At 37.1% G+C, this 26,070-nt stretch overlaps 1 protein-coding gene across 5 annotated transcripts in view; it reads right to left on the bottom strand.

Annotated features, from left to right (window-relative positions):
- Positions 1-26,070, bottom strand: part of EYS (eyes shut homolog) — a 1,034,174-nt gene that overhangs the window by 635,693 nt on the left and 372,411 nt on the right. For all 5 annotated transcript variants that reach the window (XM_080388797.1, XM_080388796.1, XM_080388798.1 and 2 more), the window contains 2 exons: positions 10,723-10,836; positions 8,713-8,835 (listed from right to left, as the gene is read on the bottom strand). In XM_080388797.1, coding sequence (XP_080244923.1) covers positions 8,713-8,835; positions 10,723-10,836 — 237 coding nt within the window. The remainder of the gene's footprint in view (positions 1-8,712; positions 8,836-10,722; positions 10,837-26,070) is intronic.

The following is a 26,070-nucleotide window of genomic DNA, read 5'->3' as shown; positions in this document are numbered from 1 at the left end:
TCACTTGCAGCTGCCAGATACAAGCAAAGGAAAAGATACATAGGTCATAGCTACTAACTGCAGCTGAACCCTATGTGAGGGGACAACAAAAGGGATCTGAAAAGGACTGTTGAACACCTCAGCATGTAAGCCCTATTGCAGTGCTGTGAGAAAAAAAAATATTCTCAGATGTATTTAAAAAAAAAACAAGAAAGAATATTGATGTGTAAAACACCTCTACATTAAACATTGACTACAATGTTCCATATTTAAAAATAAGTGGGAAGGATGCAGGAAAAGCTACACTATTTACTCAACAACTGAAGAAAGCACGCTGTCGGCAAAGGCTTAAAGAGCTCCATCTGTTTCATTTAGAACAAACAAAAACAAGAAGTGACTTGATTACAGTGTATAAGTGTCTTTACAAAGAGAAAATACTTGGTTAGCAAAAGACACTTGCATTTTGTGTAGAAAAGGTAATGAGATGCAATAGCTCCAAGTTGAAGACAAAAATTTAAATAAAATATTTAATATAAACTTCTAAATGATGGTGATTACCACTAGAAAAAAATGCCAGTGAAATTCTGACTTCTTTTCATGCATTCAAATCAGGATTGAATGCTTTTGGATTCATTGTGTGCTTTAATCAAAACTAAGTAATTAGGTTCAGTACAAGGTGGTTAATGGGCAATTAACTGCCTTCTGGTATACAGACCTAATGTAGAGCATACATCCAGCAATCTATGGGTTGTTACAAGACTTCCAGAATAAATTTGCTTATCCTGTAGCCTTCTATGGGGCTTTCTGGGGAAACCATCAAGACAATTTTGTGAGCCAGATATTTCTGTGACAGCAGTAGCCCACCCCAAGGCAGCTGGGCTCTGTAGAATCATTGTCATCATGTGAAATGTGAATGTGCTGTCCTTGGAGGTTCTGGAGGTTCCTAGGAAAACTGGCTGTCAGGTGCTGCTTTGCTGCTATGCAGTTCTGTCTCTTGCCTGACTGCAAAAGTGCCAAGGAAAAAAAAAAATCTTATAAAAAGTGTATAAACAGTTCTAAAAGCATCACTTTTCATTTAGCACTTTCCCCCCTTGTTCCTCAAGACTCCTCAGATCCGGGCAAGCAGTATTATCTAGTCAACTTACTGTTTCAGTGAAGTGAGTTAAGCTGTGGGGTAACGTCCCTGCTATCACACTGTAGCCCTGCAGCCCAGTAGGTACAGCACCACCATTGCTAGTGTCAGGCTGCAGAGCTGCTGTCAAGCCAACAGCAGAGGCCTCAGGACTTGTCTAGTGGCCAGGTAGATCTCGCTTCATTTGTTTTAGTCTTCCTTAATTTTGTAAATTGTGTCACGTTATGCTTATTGTTAATAAGACGTGGACAGGAATAAGCAGTTACGCTGTATAGAATGAACTAATTATGACCCTAGAGCCACGTTGCAGCGCAAAAGGGTACAGGGGCAGGAGCAGAGGGCTTGGAGCTGCATTTGTAGGATGGTACTGGGGACTCCAAGGTTATTAATAGCTCACCTGTGGCCAGTTACTGGTAGTGAAGCAAACACAGAATCTGGGCAAAAACAGTTTTAAGGATAAAAAATGGACAAAGAACAAATGCCTAACATATGTAAAATGTCTCAAATACAGAAAAGTCAGTTATAAGGAATTACAGAACTGAGGAAAAGAAAGGTGTAAAAAAAAAATAAAAATCAGGGGAAAGGAAAAGGCCGAAGAGTGTAGTCAACAACATACTGAAGATGGCATCAAATATGGGTACTACTTAGTGCAGTCATACTAAAACTAATAGTCTCATGCCTTTTGTAGTATGACTTAGTCAAAGAAAAGGGTACCCAAAGGTAAATTGTTTCACTATACATAATTTAGTATCAAAACCCCTGGTACAATGCTAGCTAGTATTGCAAAGGCAGTGTTGAATGACAGACTTTCTCCAACATCAATGATTCAGTGGATTTTTTTTCAGAAGAGGAACTGGCTGCTATAAAAAAAAACCTAGAAAAAAACATTCTTATGTAAGATGCCGCTTCTGTTTCTCAACTTCATTAACAAACTATCTGGGAGGGATGGAAAATATGCACTGGAGAAGCTGGCTGGAGGCAGATTTTCTTTTGTCAGCGTTAATTCACTGATTGCTCTTGTCATAAAAGTAAGTTTAGTCCTAACAAGTTAATTGAGGCAGTTATAATAAAAATCTTGATGCAGTTGGAAATTCTGTCTTGATATCCATATGTTATGTCTACAGGTGCACTCAGATGTAAAAAGTAAAATTGTGCTCACTCTTCTGGCATATTACTGTTCATAGCATGATGGCATCCATGATCTTAACTGCTTAGAACATGAATAGAAGACACATGCAAAGAACAAGAGAAAAGAAATAGTTTGTGGGAAAAATATGGAGTTAAGGAAAAATGTGGTTGATTTCCCACAGTAACTTAGGAAGACTAAGAATTTCAAACATATTTTCCAGAGTCTTCTGTGTGTACTTTAATCACTGTATGAGCTTTTCTAGACATGATTGCTTTTCATGCTTTTCATTTTTTATTTGATTAGGATCTTCCAGCAACTGACAACATTTTTTTATTAAAACCCAAACCTATTCATATTAAATGATTGTGTTCCAATTTATCTAAAATTAATTAAATACACAGTCACACCCAGAAATATATTCCTGTATGTTCTATATACACTATATTATGCATGACAAGTGACGTAACTATTGAAAAAAACCCAAAACATTATATCTAAAATAAAGAGGAAAAAGTTAGGTACAAAAATAATCTCATTACTCCACCAGTAGAACAATGATAAAATAAATCCCATATAAGTTAATTAAATTTTTGTTTGAAGATTTAGCTTATCTTTTTCAGATGTTTCAAAATGTTACTATTCACCTTCTACAGGAAAAAAAAATCATGTTCCATATTTGCAGACAGAAAACTACTGAAGAAATGAAGAAATGTACCATTTGATTTCTCACCCCATCTCCATCCCCCCCCCCCCAAAAAAAAAAAAAAAAAAAAAAAAGCGGAGGAGACTTTGCTTATTTTTTAGGTGACTGGAAAAACATTGCTACTGAATTATAATTGATTTGTTTTTCTTTCATGCAATTCAATAGTTTTTATGTATTAGTTTATAAAAATCCTTATGTAATGTAATTTGCAGCATGATGAAACTTAAGCAGAATTTTCTGCACTCTACTGATCTTTTTTTTTTTTCCACTTAGCGTTCTAACCTGAATTCCTTCCAGGGGAAGCAGGTACACTTACACATGACGTGACAATAAACGTTCTCTAATAACCACAGAAATACTTATTGAATACATTTCCATGTATGCATAAATAGTGTTTATTTTCCAGTACATTAGGTCTGCGTGCCCAGCGGTAGGAAGCTTGCCCTTGGCAGCCCGCTTTCTGGAGCATTTCTGAAAACCAGCATCCCATCGGCACTGCCCCAGCTGAGCAGGGGGAAAGGCCAGCAGTCTTTTGCTCTCATGCCACCATGGCCCCACTGTGAGCCAGAGTTCTGCTGGCCAGAAGCCAGGGGAACCATCCCCCCAGCTTCAGTCTGCAGCTTCCAGGTTTGGGGTTGGTTTGAAAAACCTTAGGCTTTGACTAGACATCAGGCACAGTCATGTTTACATAAACTGGGTCCTTAGGGGACACAAGAGAAGAGAATACCTGGCTTCTGGGCTGCTCGGTAAAGGCCATTGACATGGAACAATAATCTGATGCATGAGATGCAAGAGAGACTGAGTATCTGCTACTGACTCTGAAGATGGGTAAGTATCAATAAATTTCTCAGGCCAGTTCTTGCCTTTGAATCGTTGAGGACAGGACTGAAGATGATTAGTGCAGAACAGAGGATGGTGTAACTTGATGATTTTAAACTGTGCAGTGGTCCTGATACTAACTAAAAACATCTGGGTCAGCCAAAAGCTGCCTAAAATAGAACAGCTTTTGCAGACTGACTGAAAACAAAGCTTAGAAAACTGTAGAAAAAGAATGCACGGTAAAATATTTTTGAAAGCACAGTAAAAGGTGTCACCTTTTGCCTCATGATGGAGTGAGTTGATCTAGAAGACACTGCACATCCATTTATAATTTTGGGTTTTAGATGTTCAGTGTTGCGGGGACCACTTGTTTAGCCACAATAGCTACTACAGGATTTTAAAGCACATAGGGTTAGACATGCCAAAAGAAATTATATAAAAAGATCTTCAGAAAGCATATTAAAGAACTTGCAAATTTATTTAGTGTGCTGTGTAAATCCTACTTATTAAGTCAACAGATAACTGATAGCAGATTTTGCCTGTTGATTCATACTGACTCATGATAATGATAAACATGAATGAGACACAGGCAAAACCTAAAACAAGGACCATGTTACACATGAAGAATTCATATGGACCATGGTATGAGAAAGTCAGATTAAGGATCTCATGCATATAAACTACAACAAAATTCAGTGTTAAGTGCTAAAATAAAAATCACTCTGGAATCATGTTTTTTCTACACAGTGTTCACTGGTGTCGCCTTATTAGTGTAGGAATCACTTCTACACTTGAGCACATGTGCACAGTTTTAAAGTACATTTGATCAATAATATCTTCTAAAATTCAAAATAGGCAAAGGATTTACAATGGACAAAATGTAATCCTGTCACGTATTTGAGTGTTTAATTAATTAAATTAATTAAAACAATCATGCCTTCTCATCCCTGAACATCCACTTAGAAAATTCTTGGGTTCCAGTTACTTACATTACTAGGGAAAATCCAACCAAATAATGAAAATGGTCAGTAACTGACCATTCATAAAATTGCCTCATCCTTCTGTATCACTGGTGAATTCAATACCAGCCCACCAGATTGATGCTTTGATTGATGGTATCTACTACTTAAGGTACTAAGGGTGTCCTACAGTTTGATATTAAAATTCCCTACTTCACCTATCTTCAGGTTCTGATAAAGCCCAGAATTAGCAAGTCTTTTTCTAATTTTTGAAGCCTGCCAGGTTAACAGACCTGGGCTGCCTTTATTTATCTCAACTGCCAGACACTCTTGAAACCCTCTAACTGGCAAAATTGAACAAAACATTGTGAGGGAAGGAAGTGGCAGTGCTGCCATCTGTCCACTTGTGCGGTAGCTCTTTACTATGGGATAATTACAGTGGTCCTCTGTATGCCAGCTCCCAGAGGAGGGCATCTGAGAGCGAGCTTCGATTTATGTGACATAGAGAGAGAAAGCCTTCTCTTTCTCAGGAGCTGCTTCTCTCTGCCTGCCTAGCTTGCTCAGAGTAAAGGCACCTCCATGCATCAAGTTGCAAAGCTGCCAGCAAGACTCCCTGCTCCTCTCAGGACTCTGTCAGGTGTTTTGGGTGTGCCTGTCATGCTCCCTCCATCCAGGCCTGCTCCCTGCTGGATGCATGGTATCACCTCTTCCCAGCTTTGCTCCCAGGGAAGGAACAAGTTCCACTGCCTGTGGAGCACCACAGCCAAGGCCATTCAAACGGACAGCTGTCTCCCTCCTGTCCAACACTGTCCTTCCAAGAAAGCATTCATGCACAAGGTGTGCAACACCAAAATAGAGTGATGCTGCCAGGCACAGAGATAGCAAACAGCAAGGCAAGCAAACAACTAGACCGGAGACAGTTTATGTACCCAAGAAGCTTGGATGCTAAAGCTAAACTTTATTTGGAAATGCCTTTTAACATGCTAGGAAAACAAAAATGTGTTTGAAAAAAAAACTGCAAAGAAGAAATCAGCCCTGTATATTTACAGGATTTTTTTCAAATTTCACTTCCTTGATCAATTCTTATCAGGAAAATACAAGATGTGATCAACAGGGAGTTAGAAGATCTGCTGATGAACTTTCCAACTTGTGCCTCCATGTAGTCAGGTCTTACAGCTGTAGCCAAGTAAATACGATTTTTGCCCTCAGCAGGGGGATTCCTGGTTGTGTCCTGACCTGGCAGTGCAGGGGCTCAGCCCCACCATGGCCTGAGCTGGGTGTCACTGGTTTAACCCCTGCACTGAGGCCAGTGACCGCTGCTCCTCTGCTCCAGCTCCAGCTCTGGAGGTGGCTCCTCTGGGGTGGAGGTGTCACTGTCACTGACTGACAAACCATAGCCCTTTGCGTGCATGGGGCTAGGGTGGGGGTGCAGAAGAAGGAGACAGGCTGGATGAGAAAATGTATGAAAATTACTCCAGCTGGAACCCTCACTAAGGAGGAAGAAACCCCCACCAGGAATATCACCTTCCTCTTGGGAAAGGGCTCAAGATACTAATGATTAAGGCTTAAACTCCCCCAATCCTACTTGAAATCCTACTTGAAAAGACTGAAACTGTCAACTGTAGGACCCAGAAGAACATTGGAAAGTTGAACATAACACCAAAGAAAATGGGTATATATTAGTAAGTTTTCTGGTATAACAGTTTTGACTGTGCTGTTAATGGTGCTTTGCTACTTCATTATATAATATGGGTTTCTACATTGCTTAAATATTAACTGGATAAACAGAAAATTCCTATATATACACTATGTTTCCTTTTGCACTTAAAAAGGTTTTGAGTGTATCACTGTTACTACGACAAGATCTTCTTGGGCCATTTACATCTAGAACTCAGAAGGACATCAAATATTCTTTTATCACTGTTTGCTTTTTTTAGAAGATAGAAGCTCACATATTCAGCATTTTGCATTAAGGATTCTTTTTAGGGAGGTTGAAGCAGTTGTTGGAAGGCCTGGAGACAGCAGACCTAATGACATCCACAATGGCTGACTATGCGTTTTCTATACAAATAGCGTGAGCACAGAGCATACTATTCAGTGAAATCAGGAGGATCCTCACTTCCAATTCCAGTCAGTAGACTGGCTGATTTGTTTCCTTGTGTGAGCTGTCCTGTCTCACAGAAAAGCCAGTATGAAGTGAGAGCAATAGCACGTTCAGGAAGAAAAGTCTTTCACACAGGAAAGGCAGGTGAAAATAGAGCCTTTTCATAATGGCCTGTTATGATGTCATGTGAACTTCTATGACTTCAACATAGACCTCGAAGTATCCCTTAAAAGCTGCCTACAACCCACTGGTAACCGTCTTACTGTTGACAGATCTTGACTCCTTTTTATCTTGGAATGAACAGATACATTAGTGGCAAACTGTTTACATCAGTATAAATCTAGGATAAAGTGTTCCTTCTAAGGAGAACATGCCCTGTTCCAGGCTGCCTTGGTGACACCCACACAGTTCTGGTTCTTTAATGTGGCTTCCATCATATCCCAAAGTAGTGTAGCTGTATTTTCAAAGGAGCAGCTTTTTCTCCGTTCCCTAGGTCAAACTGACTACAACCTACTACAGAAAAGGTAAATGTTTTCCATTTTGACCCTTGCAGTATAGCAGTATGTTTTTAAAGTTCCTTCTTTTAAAATTATTTTTAGAAGTTAAGATAAAAATGCTTCTATTTACGTGCACAAATACTTTGTAATTACCTCCATTATTTTCATGATTGACACATAATAGGCATCTACTATGCAAGCTTATGACGGCAAAGCCAGTTATCAAAGATAAAGGAGAATGTGATCTTGTAGGATATAGAGCACATTTCAGTTTTGCAATGCTGAATAATATTAGAATAGGTTGGCACAAACCAAGCAAAATCACAGATGTCTGTGGGAACTGTACCTATGATCACTTTGACAGATTCTGAATCTCTGTGTATCATCTTACATTCCTTATGTCCCATCTGCCTGTTTTTAACCATCAACAAAAACATGTATGAAGTGCTCCTTAACAGGATGTCACTGGTGTTACTATTAACCTGAAATACCCTATTTACCTCCAACTTCATTTTGTCTCCTCATCCTTTGTTGCTTTATGTGCAACCTTTCATTTCTCTATAATAGATCTCTATCATTTTTTCTTTCCTCTCCATTGGTAACCACGGATTTTGAGCTCTCTGTATATATCTGTTTATCTTTTTATTACAACACCCACTAAACTGTGCATAAGTTCTGAGACTGCCACTGCTTGTCTACCTGTTAACTGCTTATGACTAATGCTGTTCCATTTGCCTCTCTGAAATCAGCAGCTGAAAGGCAGCGTGTTCCAGTCCCTGACATCTCAGTATATTAGTTGTTAAGATGGCATATTTTTCAAGACAGTTTTATTGATTTCCCCATGATCCTGTTAGCTGCTTCTGGCAGAAAGTAGGGCCATGAAGACTGCTCCTGATGCAAGAGCTATTTTCTTAAACCTGTTAGACACACAAATACTTAAGCAATTTACAAGCTATTTAAGTTAAGGATCTGATGGCATCTTTCTTAAAAAGAACAAAGTGTCCTCCTGCTAAAACTGTATTCTCATTTCTATCTCAATCAAGTATGGCTGTGATATGGTTTTCTGAAGACAAACAGCACCAGCTATAGCTATCATTACTCACCTATTTTTTCATAGACTAGGTGTTTCTGAACACTTTTTTTTTCTAGGCAAAATGCAGTTTTACTTTCCTTCAATTAATCAAACTGCACACACGCTGCTTTCAATTTTTATCATATTAATAAGGAAATTAAAGCAGATAATCAATAGAACAGAACACTGAGTTGAATTTAGTTTTATTAATGCTAAAACACTGAACAAAATGCAGTTAAAAAGTCTGTTTTCGTTTCAGAAAAGGATATAAAAAGTTTAACTATTTAATGTCTTTTCCAGATTTAAAATAAATCTTACCAGTGAATCCTGGAGGACAAACACAGCTGTAGTCTGCAACCAAGTCTAAACAAGTTGAATTGCTTTTACAGAAGCCATAAGTGCACTCATCAAAGTTGATTTCACAGTTCAGACCTTCAAAACCTTGGTTGGAAAAAAACAGAGAGCTATGTATTAGTCTGCTGTATATGTGCCTTCTTTTCTAAAGCACATCTTTGGGTCTCTTTTTCTAAAACAAGATGGATTGTTTGCAATTTAGTCTTGTAATAAAATTGTCTTGAAGTCTTGTTGGAGGATCCTTCTAAAAGCTTTTTCTGCATTGTTATTAATATGAAAACACATTTGACCATCAAATATACTTTAAAAGCAGCTAATAATTGAAAGAACAAATTTAAGATTCAATATTTTCATTAATCTAGTTGAACTTTTTGTTTAGCAGAGACTTAAGAATCTATATATCTTCTGCCATTTTGAGAACATTGCAGGCAAAGGCAAGTGGTGCTGGGATTTGGACATTTGACTATAGCTTTAAAAATCTCTCTTTAATTCTCATAGTTACTTCTCTACTTTTTCTGTATTTGTTTCTTGTGTCATAGTGACCTTTAGCAAATTCAGAAGTCCAACGGTGTTTTTTTGTACTTGAAATTGCTGGAGAATGTCCATTCCAATATCTGACATTTTATGCTCTTGTAAATGTATTCTAATTCACGGTCATGCTACAAAATGACTATCATTAGTGCTGTCACAGGCCATGGCTGCAGGAAGACCATGACTAATGCTAAGCTATCAGCACCCTCAGTGCAAGGCATATTCCCATAATTTCTCAAACTGACCATGGAACCAATTTCCACTGATCCCTAAGTCATTAAACTTTAGAATTACCCTTAGTTCATTAATAATATATACAGTAACAGTTCTCATTTGCATTTAGAGTTTAATCAGACCCATGTCTGACAGGTAACAAGTAAGCCACAAAATCACCAATGTGGATGCCAAGAATTATTTTTCTATAAGGTGGTCAGGCAGACTAAACAGCAGAATGATCTTTTCCAAGCTTAATTTTCAACTGCCATCTAATATCTGTTTTGGCTTCTAATTTGAGCTTGCTAATGGCAGAGGCTGTACTTATGAGAATTATTTGTAGCAATTTCATATTTTTGATGAGTTTCTGAACTTATTACTAGAATGCTTGTATTAATGTATAAATACCTAAAATATTGTAAGCTATGAAATCACCTGACCATTACTCCATACTTAAAAACCAGTTTTATGTGAAGATAAAAATCAAACAAATATAAGATCATTTAAAATGCAGAGACAAAATACCAGGTTATAAATCACAACCTTGACTTTATTTTTAACTAAAAATCTAACTTAAAAAAAAGCATACAAATATTCAGAAGAAGTCCATTTGTGAAAGTATTTCAGAAAGACACTGTAATTTTAAATCTTTTAAAGCATTTTACTTTAAGTACTTTTTTTCTTGAAACCACTCATTCATTCATTCACTTCAGATAACACTGAGCAATGTACATTTTTTAAAGAAACAGACCAAAAGTGCTGAAAATCACATTATTTTTGTCTGCAAAAGTTCTAATAGATTTTTGTATGGAAGATATATTACAGTCATTATTATGGCCATTGTAATTTTCTTGCTATATTCAGTCATAAAGCTGCAAGTTAGTACATCAGGATAAAATATCTTTGTAGGTTTATTGATTACATTTTCTGTGGATTTCCCATCCTGCTCATTTGTGTTTTCTCCACTCCTTCAGACTTTGCTAAAATCATGAGCTTCTGTCTGAAAAAAAGTAGCGCTTGCAAGTATATCTGTGTGTATTCTAATGAGATGCTTGTTTTATTGGGTGCCTTGGTGGACAAAGATGCAAATGAGACCAGAAAAGAATGAATAACCTACACAGAAATAAAATCTTAACAATGGGTTTGAAATCTGTCAAGATGTTTTGCAGACTGCAGGCAATTTTGAAAATTGTCAAAGATAATAAAAATAAATTATTTTGAACAACTTACCTTCAGGGCAAAAACAATCATAGCCGTTGACATAATTCTGACAGACAGCACCATTCAAGCAGGGAGCTGAATCACATGCATTCACTTTTATTTCACAGTACTGGCCTGAAAAACCTGCAAAGGAAGCAAGATGAGCTTTGATTTTATTCATCGTTATGAGTTCTATTAACAATGATTTTCTTCATCTTTATGAGTTCTATTAACATGAAACTTTTATTCCAAATGTTGTTCTGTAATTTAAACCAAGATGTGTTACAACCCATATTCCACTGAAAAATTAAACTGGAAGTCAGAGCTTCTGTATTTTATTTACAAAGAATGAAATTTCACTCATTTCTTACTTGATATTACAAATACATGTTTTTATTGCGGGAATAAAGCAATAAATGAAGTAGGCAGTACTTCTAGAAAGCAAGATGACATTCATAGCAGTATGCAAATGATATATAGATCTTCAAATATTTTGCTTGTATTAGATTCACTTTAGTATTTTTATGAGACCTTTTTTGAACTTCGCCATGTTAATATGAGAGACAATACATCAGTTATCTGTCATCCATTGTCTAGTGCTTTCTACTGTGGAGAAGAGCAGTAAAAAAATACAGAGTGCAAATATATTGAGGTGTAACAAACACATGTCCACGTGAGTCAGGTCTTCAGCACATGTAAAGTGCACAGCTTAATTACAATAGATGGGGATGCTGTATGTGTTACTAAAAAGAAAGAATGAAAGTAGATCCTCAAAAGAAAAATCCAAAGACTGATGAAACTTAAAAAAGGAAAGGGTATCTCAGTTTTCTTATTTCTTACAGGTACTTTGTCACACTGTATGGGGTGCAGGTGTCCAGGTGCTGGCAGTGGGGGCTGCAGGGTGGCCTCTGTGAGGAGAGACTGGGGCTGTTCCATGTCTCTGGGAGAATGTTTTTAGGAAAAGGCAAAATGCTGCACAGGTAGAGTGTAGAGTAAGGGGTGAAGGGGGCAGGGCGGGTAGGGAAGGGTGGGAAACAATACTGTGAGCATCAAAGAGAAGAAGGAGGGGAGGATGTGCTCCAGGTGCCTGTGGAGAGGACCACACCAGAGACAATAACCACACTGCTGCCCATGGAGGACCCCAGGCTGGAGCAGATAGATGTGCCCTGAAGGAACTGTGGCCCATGGAGACCCACACAGGAAGGGGGGGGGGGGGGGCGGTGCGCGAGATTTGTGAGGAGCAAGGAGCAGCAGAGAAGAGCTGTCACCCACTGACCACAACCGCCATCCCCCATCCCCCTGTGCTGCTTGGCGGGGGGCAGGAAGTAGAGGACTAGGGAATGAAAGAGTGAAGTTGAGCCTTGGGAAAAAAACAGGGATGGGGCAGATGTTGTTTTAATTTGTTTCTCACTATGCTAACCTACATTAATTGGCAATAAATTAAACCAATTTTTCCTAATTTAATTCTGTTTTACCTATGAAAGTAAGTGGTAAATGATCTCTCTGTTTTTTGTCTTGACCCATAAGCTTTTTCATCTTTTCTTCTCCCCTCAAGCTGGTGAGAAGACAGAGTGAGAGAGTGCTTGGGTGGGGATCTGACAGCCACCCAAGGTCAACTCACCACACATCTATAGCTTGTTCTATGTTAATTCCAAATGTCACCACTAATCTTTGCACAACCATTAGCACATTCATTTTGATTGGAAGAACAAAATAGATCACACTTCATTGTCACTGAAATATATAAAAAAATCCATATATAAAATGAAAGTTTTCCTGTTGAAAGTTTTTCTTTTTTTCTGTTCAGTTTTTTTGCACATACTTTAGTGTAATTATTCAAATGGAGAAAAAGCATTTGCTTTTATATTAGGTTCCCAGAACATCAGTTGTGAAAGATGTATAGTGAAAGCATGCCACACTGTTAAACAGATATTTATTTATGCAAAGAAAAAAATTCCTATTTTTTTTATTTTTCTAAAATTTTTAAATTGTTCCACAGCATATCCAAATGTAGAATCGCGTATTAATTTATTCCTTACGATTTTATCATCAGAATAGTACTTTGGGACTAGCTTTATAGTGAGAATGTCAACAAACCCCTCAAGATGTAAAGTGGTAGCTGACAGCAATGATGGGAAGGTGCTGAAGTACTCAGCCTGCATATCTTATATGCAGTTCTGTATACAAAGAATTTTGCAATAAAAAAAATTAAACCAAAAATAGCTGTAAAATTAGAATCAATTCACAACCCACTAGATGGGTGCTGTGTTTCTAACTTCCAGTGGAAAATGTGACAAAATACATTAGGTTCAATACCTGTTTCATATGACCTATCTCACTTCCTAATAAGTGAAGACATGTAAAATGATTCTTCATATTTTAAACAAAACCAGTAATTTACCATTGTATTATAAGATTAAACATCATGAAAATGAAAAGCTGAGGCAAAATTAATTAATATAAATCCTTTATTATACATTCTAGCAGACTACACACATGAATTATCACAATTTTAGTTTTTCTTTAATTAATACAGATTTATTTCTTGAATGTATTGTAAACTGTGAGCTTTCAAGAACATCAGATTCCTGGGGACATTACTAGTTGTTTCACAGGACTCATCAACATTTCTAATTTAAAAGTCCAGAAGACTTCTGGAGGAACACAAAGTGCCAATCATGACATGCTAAAATTTAATATTTTAAGTTTTGCTAAAACGTCAGGTTGGCACTGCAGAAACTGCAAAACTGAGACCAGAGCCTTTCTCAAAGTAATAATGAGAAAGTTGTTTCTTTCTTATGCAGAAAATCTATAACTTCAAGGTTTTGTTATTTGTATCTGATTGGTCTACAGATGCACAATCAGACAATCAGGAGGAGTTCTAACAAGGTAAGTCCTGCCAGCTTCAGATGATAGAATAAATGTTTAAGATGTTACACTGTTAAAGGCAAATGGGAACATTTATTCACTCCTTTTATACATATACAGTTGTCTCAGAAACCATTTCAAAAATCTTTTCTCAGGGGACTGGTAGAGAACAGACAGATATCCAATAGCTGATTTCTCAAGTCTTTCTTGATTTATTATATTAATTGATAAGTAGAATAAAGCACTATTTCTTTAGCAGGTTGGTGTTTTAGTATCTATTGCATTTTGTTCTGCATTTTCTGTGAAGTTTGGACTAAACTTCAGCAATTTTCCATATGGTATGCTTGAAATGAGGAGCAATGAAACTTTTGCCACTTATTCTCTTTAAGTTAAATATCATGAATTATTAACTAACAATTGTTATTATAAAAAGTTCTTGTTGCTTTTCTTTCCTGCTAGGAAAAAGATAAGAATTTCCTGATGTCATCGAGTGAAAGAGGAGGGACTGGAAACAAAGCTGTAATGAAAAGAGATATTCCTTAAACACGGTGAGACAGAAAGAAAATTCTTCAGTATGTTCCTGGTGTCAGCCACCAAAATGTCAAGTTACTGTCATTTTTACTTCTTATAATAAATCTTCAAAATTTGTCCTCTTTGAACAATTCTGCATGGAAAAGATGAGAGAACACTACAGCTCTGATAATTTATCATCTTTCACAGTAGCAGTAGCCATCTTTTATCCTGTGTCCAACAAAAGGGGGTCACCCAACTAAAAGAAAAAGAAATAGATATACCAACTTATTAGAAATGCTCAATAAAGGAAGAAAAAAGAGAAGGTATTGAAGATCTCACTTTTTTCTACAACATAGTATTCCACATCAGAAAAGGAAAAGAGTTTTTTCAGACTAACAAGGGACCTACCAAAACACAGGGAAAAAATGTCTCACTTTCTGAGAAGCCCTAATTTGGAAAGCAATCCTGTTAAACTGTGGTTGAAAATTTTCCTCCCTGCAAAGGTATTCTGTACCATCACTTCCATATAGCTCAAAAGATGCAAAGCTCAGTTTGCCTGCAAAGATTACGTGGTTGAAATCTCTTATTAGATTTCTTTAAATAAAGACTGAAGACTGTCTGCATCCCTCAGAATGGAGAAAATGCCAAAGACAAAGGAAGAATTAAAAATACCAGTCAGAAAAACAAAGTAAGATTTTTCTTAGCAATGCGATCCATAGATTGCCATCTCTGGAACATCATCCCAGTGTAAACAGAAAATGTCTTGGAATTAAATTAGATATTGGATAGGTATTAGCAAAAATTATGGCAAGAGAAGTTGCTATGCTTTTTGTTTTATTTTCAGAGTGACAGGAAATTTCTAAGAATTCAGAGGAGCACAAGGCAAGTAAAGTTGAAGTATGGGAGACAGTTAAAAGAATTTGGGAGACAGTTAAAAGAATTCCCTAAAAGAAGGTAGAATGTGTTCATATCTTTCATTTAAGTTGATCTAAGTCATGACCAGGATGACATTATCCTAATCATAATAGTAGTTATATTTAAAGGAATAATAGTAATAACAAGGAAATAGGAATCTGCAGTTAGAAGTAAAATAGAAAATATATTCGGACTTTCAAGGGGGAGGAGGTTGCAAGAGAAGGGAAAAGATTTAGAAAGTGTACTTAATTATGAAGACATGAAATGGAAATACCATGATTTTATAAAAGGCCCCTATGTACTTGGATTAGACAAGCATTAAAAAAGTAAAGAAACAGAACAAAAATTCTGCATCATCAAGGGAATCAGATCAATAAACTAGAAGACCTAGCTGTCATGGCTTAACCCCAGCCAGCAACTAAGCCCCACACAGCCACTCACTCCCTCCCCCCTGGCAGGATGCGGGGAGAGAATGGGAAGGGTAAATGTTAGAAAACTCCTGGATTGAGATAAAGACAGCTTAATAGGTAAAACAAAAGCCACACATGCAAGCAAAACAAAACAAGGAATTAATTCACCACTTCCCACCAGCAGGCAGGTGTTCGGCCACCTCCAGGAAAGCCGGGCTCCAGCACGCATAACAGTGACTTGGGAAGAAAAACACTGTAACTCCAAACGCCCGGTCCCCCCACTTCCTTCTTCTTTTCCCAGCCTTTTATTGCTGAGAATGACGTCATATGGTCTGGAATATCCCTTTGGTCAGCTGGGGTCACCTGTCCCAGCTGTGTCCCCTCCCAAATTCCCATGCACCCCCAGACTCCTCGCTGCTGGGGTGGGGTGAGGAGCAGAAAAGGCCCTGGCTCTGTGCAAGCCCTGCTCAGCTGTAACTAAATCATCCCTGTGTTATCAACACTGTTTCTGGCACAAATCCAAAATATAGCCCCATAAGAACTGCTATGAAAAAAGCTAACTCTATCCCAGCCAAAACCAGCATGTTAGCCAAGATTTAACTTGGAGCTGCCGAGAACATAAAGTGAAGTGTGTCTGTCCATGTTTCTAATTTGCCAGGAGACAGAATAATAATGCATTAGGACTGTCTGTTTTTAGCCACCTTTCCAAGCCGACAGGAGCAAACAATCTTCAGCACATTTCAATCCAATGTACAACTGCTATATTGACCGAATGTATAGTATTGCATTTATAGAAGCGTAGTTTTTCAATCCTGTGAATTTAAGATGGAGAAGATTATTTGTGAAAAGAAGATAATTCTTCTCACATAATAAGTCATCATCATTTACTTCTCTTATCTTTTAGTTCACTATTTAACTCCTTTATTTTGTTAATTTCTTTATATACTACTGTATTTCTGGGTCTGTATCCTTACCTGTATAACGGGTATTAGTCAAATGACCAAACCACAAAACCAAAAATGTGGATCTTTCTTTAATTTTTAATTTTGAATAAATAATAGGGTTGCACTGATCACATCAATTGTAAAGGTCAAAACTCATTCTCCACACACTTGAAATTTCATATTCTCTGTTCAAAACTGTTTCTAAGATTTTGCTTGCGTGAAAGTGTTAAAGCATATCAACTCAAAATCAAACTTCTTTATTTCTATTAGAAATATTACTTTTGGTATGGATTTCCCTAGAAAGTATTGGGACAACAAAGAAGGAAAGGTATGGATCTTACTTATTGTCATCTTCACAAACAGTAGCTGGTTGCAGTATGTGGTCTTGCAGCCTTCTAGATGATCCGTTTGATTAAATCTGCATTTATCTCAGTTAATCTTTGTATTGCTGCACTGTTAAAAGTGTCTTGTATAGGGTAATAGGTCATGAATTCACTACATATCTATAATGGGATGTGATGGGTTTATTGTGCATAGATCATAGTACTTTGATGATATAAAGAATCATAGGAGAGTTTACATCGCTAAAAATTGAATCAATTAAAAAACTAATGGTTGATTCTGCCCTCACACCGTTGCAAATCAGAGCAACACAGCTGAAATTCAGTAGTTTCCTAATACTGCTGTAAAACCGGTGTGAATGTATTAAACCATGCCCTATATTTCTTCAGACAGCATGGTATTTCTGAGCCAAACACAATGTTAAAAAAATTCAAGAGTTTGGCAATATCTTCTTTCTTACAAAGTCTTCAAATTCTGCTGTCCTTTGAACCTATACAAATAATAAGTGCATTGGAATGTGATGGAAGGATTTTAATAGCTAATTTGCTCATATCAACGTATGTCTAATATATAAAAAAAATGTTTTAAATACAATTTGTATTTTTAGAAGATTTCTTAGTAGTAGTCTAGTGTATTAATCCTTCAGGGAAAAGACCCTTCCAAAAATCAAATATGTTTTTTATATATATATATATGGGGTTTTTTTCCCCCTTCCCTATATACCTACCTTTCCTGGCCACTGCCTCACAGGCTTGATTCCCATTTTCCCAAGGTTAACTCCATAGTAACTGAGTCTGTAAGTCTGTAGCTGTCTGTTCTTGTGTCAATGATGTAATTTTGTCCAGACTTCAAGGGACAAATATGGAAACATCATCACCCAGAACATCCCGAAACACCATCCTTTTAAGGCATAGGATCTGAGTTTGAACAGCCTGTGTCCAGAGTACAAAATGGTTGCAAGCAGTGATAACATCTTCTTAAAGGGTATTTTTCAGGTGGGGATTAAGTGGCAGAGAAATAGTGGGGCAGGAGAGAAAACTGGGTTTGCGCACTCCTTTTATTTCAAGTGTTGCTTTCTTCCTTGCCTCCTCTCCATTAAGGATGAGCTATAAATTGAGAGAAAACAAGAAAGTTCTCCCACTTGCCATGACTACTGCCTTCCAAGTCCCTGTTCTTTCAGACCTGCACCTGTACAGCTGACCAGCAGACACATGCCAAATCATCAAGGAAATTTGAGGAAAGAAGGCAGTAAAGAGATGGCTATGATGCAATGTTTAAAGAAGATAGAAATGAGGACAGATTCTTTCAAGTCAGGTCTCCTGCCCTGTTTACTGTATTCCACACCTGGTTCCTCTGGTTGCTTACCTTGACAATCAGCCTCCTTACTAGCTTCTGCCTTATTTCTCTTTCTGTTTTACTGTTTTACTAAGCTGTTACTTTCAGATGACTTGTTCAATGGCTTTTTCCCTCTAACTAATTTCCCTTTAATCCATCTCCAAGGATTCTTTACATAATTCTTTAAAAGTTGTTCATAACCAGTAAATAACTGAAGTCTATGCTGGTAACAGCTTTCCTCAAAAGATTGTCTTGAAAAGGAGAAGAATAGAAGGAAATAAATTTGTGGGAATATATCACAATATAAAAAATTATATTTTGATTTCAAGTGAAATTATTGAACACATGAAATTGTTTCATGGATTATGTTTTATGATTAGACACTTGTCTCCACACATGTGGAGCACAGAGGCATGATGGTAGGCGGGGGCACCTCAGTGCCCAAGTCAGGGACACCAACGCCCACTACAGATCCCCCCAGGCTGGTCCAGGGGAGCCTCATCCCCATGGGCCAGGGGACATCCCACACCAGAGGTCAGCAGGGAAGGCATCTCTGGCACCTCACAGACTTCAGGGGGTCAGAGCTCAGGGGTCTGGGTCTCACTGTGGAGTGCAGGGGAAGAGCATTTGGAGATTGTACAAGACTAGTTATGGGATGTTCAGAAAGGGGAAAAAATGCAGGAAAACAGTGAGACAAGGGTAAAAAAAGTATTGGTGACCTGTAAACAGGTGTTGGGGTGTGTGTGTGTGTCTGACCATGTCCTGTGCCTGTCCAATCTGTCTTTTCTTCTTATTAAATTCAATTTCTAATTCCCTGGATGAAGGACTCTCTCTTTTTTGCCCATGGTGGGGGTGAGGGTGGGGGGTGGTGTCTATTAGTTGGCTACTGGAGGGACCAAGAGATCCCAAGTGAGTGAGTGAGGAGACCATGAGATCTGGGGGCTGGCTCCTGATGAGGCCATGGGTCTGGGCCAGCTACTGGAGAGATGCGTTTGCATGTGTCTGTGCAACTGAGAGCAGGGGATCCTGGGGCAAGCTGCTGCGTAACCTAAAGCCAGTTAGTAAAGGCGATCATGGGTGTGTGTGTGTGCACACGCATGTGCATGCGCATGTGCACACATGCACATATATGTCTGAGCATTTGTCTCTGTGTGTGTATAGGTGTGAGCATGAGCAGCTGCTGTGGCATGTAGCCTTCTGCTCTTATGCCCAGATACAAGCAGCAGGGGAGAGTGGGATCCAAGGACACCTACTTGATAGACTGAGCACAGCAGCTAGAGGGATCCATGTTGTTTGTGTGTACAGATATGAATATATATTTTCCCCTAATTACCTTTAATCCTGGTTGGCCAGAGAAGGGAATAGGGTGAAGCTGTTTGCACAGTTTGTGCTTGTGCAAGTGCTGTGTTTCTTGTCTGTGTTGGTCTGTGTGGCTGGCCATGAGTATACATATATACTTACTGTATTTGTGTGTGTGTGTGTGTGCTGGTTGGGAAATCTCTCCCAGTCTCGCTACAGCTTGGACCTGGGAGCATGGGACTGTGGAAATGTCACCACTGTTGGGCTACTGGTTTCAGCAGCTCATAACAGACTAGACCTATCTTTTTAGGAAACAACAATTTGTTCTAAACTTTAGAACTCTTCAGAAAACCACCACAGCACAGATCTGTGTTCTTGGACATAGAAATACAAATTTAAACCATGGATATTATTGCATAAGCTTTGAGACGCTCAAGCTTCAACTTAGCTCATATTCCACGTTGTGACAATTTTAAGTATATGGCTGCATGGCTACAGCTGGGAACAGTGGAAGGCATTAAACAGCCTTACTGTTCAGCCTAGGAACACGGAGCCAGAAATTTGATTTGGCAGATCTACAAAACAACAAAAAATCTCATTTAGCTTTCATTGTGGGAAAACAAGACAGAGCTAACCCACTTGCTCCTAACTTACATATGCCAGATGAAGAGAAGATAAATTAGTATTTTCATAAATAGCAACTAAACATGCAAGATTTAATCTGAAGTATAATAAAGAAGTGTTCTAAAGGGCCTATAGTGTGAACTAAGTCCTATATATTTTAATTTTTTATTGATAATACTGAAGAAACATGAAAAAACTGCAAAATACTAAAACCACTGAAATGAGCTGATACTCTAGACATTTAAAATGTGAAATAAGAGCAGAAGAAATTACAATTAAAAATCTGTTTTGCATTTAAATGTGTTAAAAAACTATGGGACAAATTCCTTTTGCCTGTGCTTTTTAAAATTTTGACATTTAGGGAAACAAAGGTAGTTAGGCATAGCTGCCAGCCTACCTTAATGTAGTTGCTACAGGCCACTTTTTAGAGTTTTAACTAGTTAGAATTATTTTCTTCTAGCAGTTCCATCCTTTTGAAAATGTTATCTTCTGACACTCCTTAAATTTAACTGAGAATTAGCTAACCAGGTGGAAACTAGTTTGGATTGAAGACCTAGTTATCTGTAATCCGGTCTGGCCCAAACAAGTTTTGTTTTGTTTTGTTTTAAAGGACATAAAATTAACAAGCACAGTGGAAAGCACCTCATTATTAAAAACATAAAAAATAGTTTTCAGTGCTACTCTTGTCTTTATCAGCATTCCTTATTTTAGAAATTAACTCCAGAAAACAGCACTTTGTAGAGAGCTTCTTAACAGAGCTACTGACAAGTGTTTTAGGTAATTTTTAAAATGAATAGCTTTTGCTAATATTGTAAAAATATTTTAGGAACTACTGATGTCCTTTCAGAATCAGGAAAAAACCCTACACCCTACATTTTGATCCTACCATGGGCAACAGTCCTACCATTGGAGACAGTCTGAAATCTGAGAAATATTGACTGAAGAGCTCTCGGCACTCAACATGTCTGGTTGGGATGTTGCCACAACTCCCTGTGATGTCATGGCAGGGACACCCTTTCTCAAGTGAGATGTAAATGTCCAGCATCTGTTCCTGACATTCTGAGGATATTTTTTACAGGATGACTAGTAGGCAAGGGGACATATCATATGGGCAAATACAGAGCTGCAGATAATAAACCCTATTTTTTAAAAGGTTTTGTTATATAGTTCACTTCATGCAGCTGTTCAGAGCTGCCCTTGGTATACTACAGACCTAAGGATTAGGAGGGAAGAAATTAAATGCATAAGTTCAATCTGTTTTTAATAGAATTGTTTGCTGTATGCAGTGTGAATTATGTACTCTGAATGATTTGAAAGGGAAAACTATTGAGAAAGGGGAATTTTTTTTTTTCTTTGTCTCTTCCTTGTCACATTTTTAAAAGAATTTGTTCTGCAGACAGAAAACATTTTAAATGTAATTTGTATTTATCCTAATTTGTTTCCATTGAAGTAGATGATTAATCTTCAATATAATATAATATACTTTGATTATGTTTATTTCTCGCTGATCAGAATGCCGACAAATCATGCCTCTTTCACAAACATCAATTAGCTATCTTAATGTGCTGGAAGAACATGAAGAAGACGAAGCTTCAACTCCATTATTTTTAAATCAAGAATGAGTTGAGGGATGTTTTTAACTACATTATAATCCATGTATTCACATTTAATTACCTATTTTTGATATAGTTAAGTTAGAGAAGAAAAAAGAATAAATTAGTCAACTAAAATATCTGCATACTTGAAATTGTACCAGCTTGATATGGTTTTAACTAGGATATCATACAAGTTTCATAAGTTCCATAGACATGATAATATGAAAAGAAATGTACATGACTGTTAACATAGAACATAAAACTATTGCTAGTGGGATAGTACATGAAACACTGTGTAAGGGGAAATATATTTGCATTTAATTAGTTTATAGTAATGAAACTGTACAACAAAATATCTAGTTAAAGCTTGTAGGTGTAAGAATATGAATGATAATTCAAAGATGATAGTGTGTAGAAAATATTCCTATTTTACATTTTATGAGTATCACCAAACAATTGAGATTTGGAAAACTAACGTAACTTGATAATGGACATAAGACTACTACAAGAAGAAATGTGAAAAGAGAAAATTACTCTGTGCAAAATGCTAGGAACATTAAGAATCAAACTTGAGATAGTGGAGATAACCCCCTTTTCTTCCCACCTGTAAAGGCCATAGGAATGAAACATGCAGTTTTCTGATATGAATGCATTCATGCCAGTGCTTTGCTGTACAACTATGTCAGCAAAATCAAGACTATGCATAGCCTATGATTTCACAGTCAAAATCTCAGAATTACAGAAAGGTTGATGTTGTAAGGGACCTCTGGAAATCATCTGGTCCAAAGCCTCTGCTCAAATAGCATCAGCTAGATCTGGTTGCTCAGAATCATGTCCAGACAGCTTTTGAATAACTCCAAGGATGGAGACTCCACAACTGGGCAGCCTGTGCTAGTACTCAGTCACCCTCACACTAAAATAGTGTTTCCTGATATTCAGATGGGACATCCTGTGTTTCAGTGTGTGCCCATTGCCTCTGGTCCTGTCACTAGACACCTCTGAAAAGAGCCTGGCTCTTTCTTTGCACCCTCCCTTCAGGTACTTATATACACTGATAAGAACCCTGAGCCTTCTCTTCTCCAGACTGAACAACAGCTCTCTCAACATTTCCTTATAGGCAAGATGCTCTAGTCCCTTAGTCATCTTTGTGGCCCTTTATTGCGCTCTCTGCAGTAGTTCCATGTTTGTCTTGTACTGAGGAGCCCAGAACTGGACACAGTACTCCAGGAGTGGCATTACCAGGGCTGAGTAGTCAAAATGATGTTTCTTTACCAAAAAAACCCTCAAAACCATAATTCATGATATGAAGAAGGCAGAATTTACAAGCACAAAACCCCAGTAACTTTATATTCAGTTTAACCAGCTTTAGGGAATTAAACATAGTTTTCATTCTTGCAGTGGTTATAAGTTTACTGATGTATTTTAAAGAAGGCTTTTTAATGTTATCAAACATCAATACTGCAGTAGCAATGACCATGTTGTATTAAGGAAGTTATAAAATACAACTTAGTTTATTCTAAGATCACATGTACTAGTGGCACTGGCAGTAAGTACCAGCTGTTTTTTGGCTCACATGAAGATGCAGAATAATATTTTGTTCCCCTCCTCACACGTGCTGCTATAACAACGTTTGCCTTTCCTCTGTGTGAGTGCTCCAAACCTTCGTCCTCAACCCTCTTATCCCATATGATGACTTTAGCAGCCCCAACCCTATGCTCTATGAACCAGCAAAGAATTCTGTTCCTTCATCCATTCAACTCCTCTCTCCATCAGCCAAAGATAAGTGCTATCAAGAAGACACCTCTGCCATGGATAAATATTTCCATGCAGTCCAGTGAAAAGACACGTGTCCCATAAGTACTTTCATGTTATTGAGAGCACATTTATGGGAATCTTCTATCTAAAAATGTATTGTAATATGTGGTTTTTTTAATTTATTTGGCCAATAATAATTTATAGCCAATAATAAATCGGCTAATTTATAATACCCCCGGTATAATATAATAAATAAATATATAATATAATAAATATGATAAATATATTGTAATATAATATAATATAGTATATGTGGCATAGTATAATACACACTGTAATCCAGCGCTTGATCATAAAACGTGTGTGTGTCTTATATTAGCATCAAGTGGTTAAAGAAATTATGAGCTGTATAAATATTTTGACATGGCCTTCACTGAGTGGTGAATAGCTATCATCAGAGCACGTAACAGATGATGCAGCTGCTACACAACTTTTCTCTACACTGTAAATTCAAGGTTAAAATACATGTGAAAGATGAATCAAAAATATTACATTAGCTTAAATTATTACAAGGGAAGAATTGGTAACTGACAATTTCTGGGGCTGTAGGCGTGGAAAAATATAGGATAATTATTTACTAAGGATATAGTTTCATATATTTTTTGCCAACACACTCTCACGCCAAAGTAATTGGTTCAGCTCTCAGGCTTTATAATTCTTTATTTAAACTTCATCCTTAAGAAGGGGATGAGGTCTCTGTTTCCACTGGTACTAGCCATAGTTTTCTCAGCTAATGGAAAGGTAAAATAAAGCATAAGTAGTCAAGAAAAGGAATTAGATTCACTGGGAGCAATTTTGTGAAAGCAATGTTGCTTGCAAGTGTCTTTTACATATATGAAGTTGTTTTAAAAATAGTCATTTTTGTAGAATAGTAGATATTCTGTGAAGACATATAAGCAGTGAGCTGACTCATAACCATGTTTCATATGTCAAAACCTCAGAATTATTTTGTTCTTCAGAGACTAATGTTATAAAATAAATCATAAAAGGAAAAAAATATTTTCCATTTGCCATAAATAATCCAAGAAACTCTGGGTCAAATCTAAAAAATGCTGTTGTTTCAATAGAAAATATGGAATGTAAATATGTTTCTAATATTTGATACTTAAGAATTATGTTTCCACCTAAAAAACAGGTCTAAATAATTCTTTCTCATTCTTAGCAGAGAAGCCAGAACCACAGAAAAAGTAATCTGCTATATGAATACATCAGATAAATGAGAGACACTTCCTGAGCCTTATGGGTATCCTGCTTAACAAGACCTGCTTGGATGGTTAAATCTATTAGATCACACCCTTACTTACTAAAAGCAAGAAATCTTTGTTATTAAATTTTATGTTTAATAATGCACCTATCTGAAAAAGGAAATATATATATCTATCTTTTGTCTAACTCCATAAATTTCTACTAAATTACACTAACACAAACATGGTCTAAGATCAACTTAATGGGAGTTTGAATTCAGACACTTAGCATCAAAGTAATAGTTTTATAAAGTGGTAAGGCTCCTAGACATTTTCCAAGGATGAAAGCATAAAACTGAAAAACATTTTATGTTACAGTCTTTAAAGTCTCAACTCTTAAAATGTCAAACTAAGTCAGATACTAAAGTAGGTTATATGTGAATAACTTTATCTTGCACACAGGCTATGTACTGAAAAATAAGGTGCATTTGAAAACTGAACTGTCTACACCTCCAGCAATCATGTGTGATCTGTCCTCGTTGAGATCACTTTTTTTTTTTTTTACATCTTCATTCCAAAGCAAGATCATTACTATCAAAAGCTTCCTCTGAGAACAAAGGAATATTAATTCAACCCACAGAAATGGTTGGATAGAAAGCCAGAGGAATGGCACAGTATTTTCTACTTCAAATGTATATTGGCAAAATAAAGGAAGGATCTCATTAGAAGAAATCAGTGCTTTTCAAGAAGATGTAAGAAAAACTTTTACAGTAAGAACATTCACTGGAACAACCTCCCCAGGGACATGGTAGAATCCCTACCACTGGAGGTTTTCAAGATGTAACTGAACAGGGTGCTATATAATCTCCTCTGGGCTCTATTTCCCATGAAAAAGATGGACTAAATGATCTTTTGATGTCCTTCCAACCTGGGCTGTTCTGTGATTCTATAATAAAAAAGCATGTGAAAAGGACTAGTAGAATGACCAGGAAAGAGAGAGCCTGTCACACCAAAGAAGACTCGGAAAGTTTAGGTTGTCTAGTGTAGCAAAATGTAGGCTGAAAGGACATATGAATGTTTCTCCTAAATCTATCATAAGAATCAAGCATCAAAAAAATTTAAAAAAAATTAAAAAATTAACAGCTATTTAAGTTAAAGGATAAGTATCACAGCTACAAATTGATACTGATTTTTTCACAAACAAATTGAAATTGCATAGTAGAAAACCTTAATCAGCAGAGGGCGGTGAGATTCTGGAATAATCTTCCAATTGGAATTGTTAGGAAGAAAGCTCACTGACTCTGAAAAGTAATTTTTACAGTAATAGTTGCATAAAGTCAGAACTTGATTACTGTAGGAATACAGATTGTGAGAAGTTTGGTTATCATCACCAGAGACTGGAATTATTAGTTCAGAAAGTCTCTTTTGGTCCTGCATACTTGAGATTTCTCCCCTCTTCCCCCCCAGTTTTATTTTAACAACACTTCTGAAAACACTGACTCTGCCTTCTCTACAGCCTCCTATTAGGTGCTTG

This window comes from Falco punctatus (assembly GCF_963210335.1).
Source record: "Falco punctatus genome assembly, chromosome: 5".
NCBI lineage: Eukaryota > Metazoa > Chordata > Aves > Falconiformes > Falconidae > Falco > Falco punctatus.
Note: the sequence above shows the minus strand (reverse complement) of the source record. Positions and strands in the feature narration are given on the sequence as shown.